A 5,346-nucleotide genomic window follows, 5' to 3' on the forward strand; every position below is an offset into this window, starting at 1 on the left:
TTAAAGTTCCATGAAATTGTCATGATGCTTTTTGTTGGTTGTTGAGCACTTTTAAAGAAAATATTCCATCTCTTGTTTCTCCTCTATTAGAGGAGTCATACATATTAGCTGCAGTGCGTATCTGATTATAGAATAAATACGCATCTGATTACAGGATTAGGCTTGAAAGAAACCATACATATCTGATTGTAGGATTAGGATAGAAAAAAATCATATGTATCTGATTAAAGAAGAAATACCTCAATATTAGCAGCAATGCATATCTGTACTTCTCCATCTGTCGATTTTACTATATATCAGGCCAGATCCACTTGTGGTGTTTAGGCTACTTTGCCATATGTCATCTATTATTACCTTTGGGATTTGTACAATCTTGGACCACTCTTCTGCTACCTTCTTTTGGTACCATTGTGTCAGCGTTGGACAGTTATGGATCTCCAAACATTTAAGAGAGGATAGGTCAGAGAGTCCATCATCTAGAGATTCAAGAATGGGGCAGTCCTTAATGCAAAAATCCCTAAGGTTTGTGGGAAGCAGACCCCTTGGAATGCAAATGAGAGCAAGACATCCACCAATGGTAAGAGATGAAAGAGAAGTGAGATTATAAAGACCTGAGGTATTTAGGGGTTCAAGATTCTTGCACTCTGTAAGAAAGGAGCAATTCACAATCTCCAATTGTTTAAGATTTGTGAGTTTCAGCAGCCCCTTCTGCAAGATATTCAGCTGCCCAATATTTAGAACAGAAACCACCTGAAGTGCATTTGGTAAATCCATGTTTGGAATGGATTCAAGAGCAGGGCACTCTTTGATTTCTAATCTCTGGAGAGAAGTGAGGCTGCACAGTAAATTTGTGGGCAGGGACTCAAGATTCTTGCAATTGATGATCTTGAATTCTTGAACTGTAGTGGGTAACCTTGTTTCCTTGAAGGACTGAAGGGCAGGGCAATTTTCAATCACAAGTTCTTGGAGAGACGTTAGAGTGTCTAGCTTCTTAGGTAGTGACTCCAGATTCTCGCAATCGAAGATCCTCAATTCTTGAAGTGCAGTTGGTAACGCTGTTTCCTGGAAGGAAACAAGAGTAGGGCAACTTCCAATTACAAATTCTTGGAGAGATATTAAAGTGCATAGCTCATTGGGTAATGACTCCAGATTCTTGCATTCAAAGATCTTCAATTGTTGAAGTGTAGTGGGCAACCTTGTTTCCTTGAAGGACAAAATAGCATGACAACTTTGTATTGCTAATCTTCGTAGAGATACTAAAGCGTGTAGTTCCTTGGATAGTACCTCTAGATTCTCGCACTTTGATAATAGAAGAGCTCGGAGAGATGTAAGGTTGTGCAATTGTAACCCAAGGTGGTGTTGCTTGGCCACCATTTCTTCTCGCGTATTATTGCCTACATTTGCCCCACTGAGTTCAAATAACTTTTTCTGTGGCCCCATATCCTTTGAGCTTAACAATTGAAGGCTGGTTAAGTTACCCACTCCTAATGGAATTTTATGGAAGCTCCAGTTTCCAGGAAGAACAAGATATCGAAGGTTGATGAGATTACCCAGATTTTCAGGCAATTGTCTAAGCTTCCTGCAGTTAATAAGTACCAATATTTCTAAATTGTAAAGATGTCCAATTGAGTCAGGTAACTTGACAATGTCAGAAAATGAGAGATCAAGAAACCTAAGATGTTTCAACTTGCCAATTGAATCAGGCAACTCAGGATCACAAATTTGGACACGTAGCACGCGAAGGACTTTGAATTGCATGCTTGATAAAAAGTGCCTTGGACTTCTTATAATATTATTTCGAGTTAGAACGGTGCGTAAGGTTTTCATGGCCTCAAATTCAGTCATGCCAACATTATAATTATCCATCATGTAAGACAAGTGACGAGTTGTAGTTAGAACTTGGGATGACTCATCATGATCTCTTCTACAATGCATTCTACTGGATACAAATTGTGCTAAATCTTGGACCAGATCATGCATCACAAATCTTAATCCTGTGTTACCAGATGATTCAAAAAATGAACTTATTCGAAGTCGTTTTGATGAGTCAACCAACGGGTGAGCATGCCAATGATTAGATAACTCAAAGAAGAAGGACCTCATAAATAGTTCATCAAAATACTCACCCCCTATATCTTCCAATCGTTTCTTTCCTTTTGGTTGAATTAAACCTTCTGCCATCCACAAGACAACTAATTCCAACTTACTGAATACATAGCCTTTGGGAAACAAAGCACAATATGTAAAGCATCTCTTCAGAAATGCAGGAAGATGATGGTAGCTCAGCATGAGTGATGGGAGAATCTCAGATTCTCTTAAATCCCATATTTCATTCTCCAAAATAGTTTTCCATTGAATATTCTCTGTTTTATCCCGTAAAAGACCAGCAAATGTTTTTAAAGCCAATGGTAAACCCTTACATTTCTTCACAATCTCTTGTCCAAATAATGCCAACTTCTGATTTGCATGATCTGAATTTTCATCCATGAAAGCATGCCTTCTAACAAGAGCAAAACAAGCCTCATCTGACAAACCTTTTAAACAGTGGTTGTTTGGAACAGTACGCACGATTGATGCAACCCCTTTATTCCGTGTTGTAACCAATATCTTGCTTTCTAGTGTACTGACTGCAAAACCAGTGCTTAAAACCTCCCATCTCTCATAGTTCTCGTTCCACACGTCATCTAGGACCAGTAAGAATCTTTTCTTGTTCAATACTTCTTGAAGTTTCAGCTGTAGCAGGTCCAATGAATTTGAAGGAGGAGATGAACCAGTAGCTGACTCGAGAATTTCTTTGGTTAACCGAACCACATCAAAATCTTCAGATACATAAACCCAAGCTTTGAGATGGAAATGCTTGGTGACTTTCTCATCGTTATAAACAAGTTGAGCAAGGGTAGTCTTGCCAACACCGCCCATGCCCACTATGGGCAGTACTGAGAAATTATTGCCATTGTCGCTGGCATGACTGACAGTTTTTTCTGAGAGTAACCATCCAACAATCTCCTCTGTGTCTTCTTCTCGGCCAACAACTTTATATTTATTCACCAAAGAACTCGTAGGTGGCCTTGGACTGAAAGAAAAGGGCCTTGAGGACCCAAATCCCATACTGGAAACCAAACCAAGAGCAGCACCTTCTTGTGCTACGCTTTTTAATCTCTGATTGATGTCCCTTACGTTTGATCCAAACATTTTAATTCTTTGCAGCTCTTCCGCGATACTATATACCTTAGGTCCGATGCCTTTTATTCCCTCCAAAGCTTCATTAATGCCATTTATTGCAGATTCAATGCTAGAGTTCGATGCAGAAGAAATACTACTTTCAGTTGATGAAGTACTGAGAGGAATGGGGTGGCGTACCTGTTGGGTTTGGTTGGCAGCTTCCAATTTCAGGTGTAAAAGTTCGGTGGCATACTCATCCAATATATCCTCTGCATCGTAGAGAAGTTGCTTGAGGTGGTCCAACCACAGCTTCACAGCACCATTTGTGAATTGCTTCAGTTCAGCTTCATCTGATAAAGCCTCAATCATAACTGTTGTCCGCTTCAGTGATTCCACTTCATCCAAATCAATTTTCCATCGCAGTAAGAAGTCGAGCAACTCAGGAGAGGCAAACCTGTCAAAAGCCACCTGAAGGAAAGCCGAGAGGCAGGACCCTCCAAAAATCTGTCCAACAGATGACATTTTCTTCTCTGAAAGAGGAATGAAATGTAATGCGATGAAACTTAGAAAAACAGAAGCAGAAATCTGATGGAGGGAGAAAAAGAAGAACAGGAAAGATGACGGAACTCAACACTTTTCAATGTGAAAGAGGAATTGAGCTTATGACAGGTATTGTTAAAAATCAAAATTTTAAAAATCAAAAAATAAAATAAATTTTGTTGACTCCATTATTCCGAATTTTTATTTGCAGCGGCTGCAGACTCCATTATTCCGGATTTTTATTTGCAGTAGCAGCCATTGCCAATAGTCAGGATTTGGCCAAATAAATCAAACGGCAGTTGTAATAGAAAATACAAGAATATAAAAAAAAATTACATTTAAAGGTTTAAAAATTTTCAAAATTTCAAATCATAAAGGGTGGTCATAGGAAACAAAAATTTTGGAATACGTTTCCTCCTCTTTTACTCACTATTGTGTTGTCTTTCCATTTTAAAATTTCAAGAACTTGATTCGCAGATCTCAAATGAAGCAAGCAATGGTGAAAGCATTGACTCGTATAGCAACGGTTTTGAAACCCAGCTCTGAGATTAAGAAATCCACCCTCCTCCGTCCGCCTTACATTCAAGTTTGCATCTCTTTCGCTTTTGTATGGTGTACACTTAATTTCTCTTTGAATTTCTCAACAGATGATAACTAAAGCGATAACTTCACTCAAAGATTGGACTGGTTCAAGCCAACCTGCAATTGCCAAATTCATTGATGAAAAGTATGATTTGGGGCTTCCTCCAAATTGTAAGAAGGTGTTGTCAATGTAGTTGAATAAATTCTCCAAATTAAAGAGATTGGTGAAGGTGAAAATTTTGGAGAGGAGGAGGTGGAGGGGAGGACCATAGAGGGTTTGGAAATTTGGGGATCAGGTAGAGTCAAGAATTTGATTTGTAAATTTGAAAACCTTTAAATCTTAAATTTGGGGATCGGGCAGTTGCCTCGATACTGTTGCAGATAAAAATCCCATTATTCCCACATAGAGACTTGTGAACATATGTGCCATGGGCAACTCAGCTTCTGTCTTCATGGTGTCGAAGGAATTAAAAACAAAGAGGACAATCTCCATAATCCATTCCTTCTTCTACGCATTTTGAAACCTCACAAGGGTGTCAATACGGTATTGAAACCATTTAACCATACCAAACCATGCCGCTTAAAATCGTATTGTACCGCATCGTTTCAAATTCCGTATGGTATGTTGTAATATTAGTCCCATCAACTGATGTGGGAATAAGTGGAGAGGAGGAGGCTATAAAAGAAAGCCTCCCCCTTCTTCTTTAAGCATCCAAAAATCTTTCCTCTTGTATATTTCTTTATTTATAGTGAGAGTTTTCTCTCTTGCCCATATATTCTTGTGTTCTTCTTTTCTCTTATTTGCTGATTGTTCTATTCGGTGGGTTTTTCATAACCCAACACGGTATGTACCAAAACCATTTTCTAGAATTTGATACAGTATGTTTTTGGTTTCGGTTTCGAACTTTGTACCGTTAGTATATACCGTATACCCTACTAATTTAGCATATATTGATACCGTACCAAATACCGTTTTTGTACCATATCTGAAGTCTGGCAGATAGATGCCATTTTTCAACACATCTAAAATTGTTTTCCAAGGCTTAGTTACTGTGATAAACT

At 38.6% G+C, this 5,346-nt stretch overlaps 1 protein-coding gene across 1 annotated transcript; it reads right to left on the reverse strand.

Moving 5' to 3' along the window:
• On the reverse strand, positions 1 to 3,753 carry LOC149016659 (putative disease resistance RPP13-like protein 1). The gene is made up of 2 exons (XM_089155942.1): positions 1,285 to 3,753; positions 1 to 1,143 (listed from the first exon to the last, which is right to left on the reverse strand). Exons 1-2 carry the CDS (start codon positions 3,682 to 3,684, stop codon positions 247 to 249), a joined length of 3,297 nt encoding a protein of 1,098 aa, XP_089012068.1. The 5' UTR covers positions 3,685 to 3,753; the 3' UTR covers positions 1 to 246.
• Between the last annotated feature and the right edge of the window lie 1,593 nt (positions 3,754 to 5,346).

The sequence above is a fragment of the Hakea prostrata genome, chromosome 5 (assembly GCF_041222555.1).
Source record: "Hakea prostrata isolate BN-2017 chromosome 5, UWA_Hpros_2, whole genome shotgun sequence".
NCBI lineage: Eukaryota > Viridiplantae > Streptophyta > Magnoliopsida > Proteales > Proteaceae > Hakea > Hakea prostrata.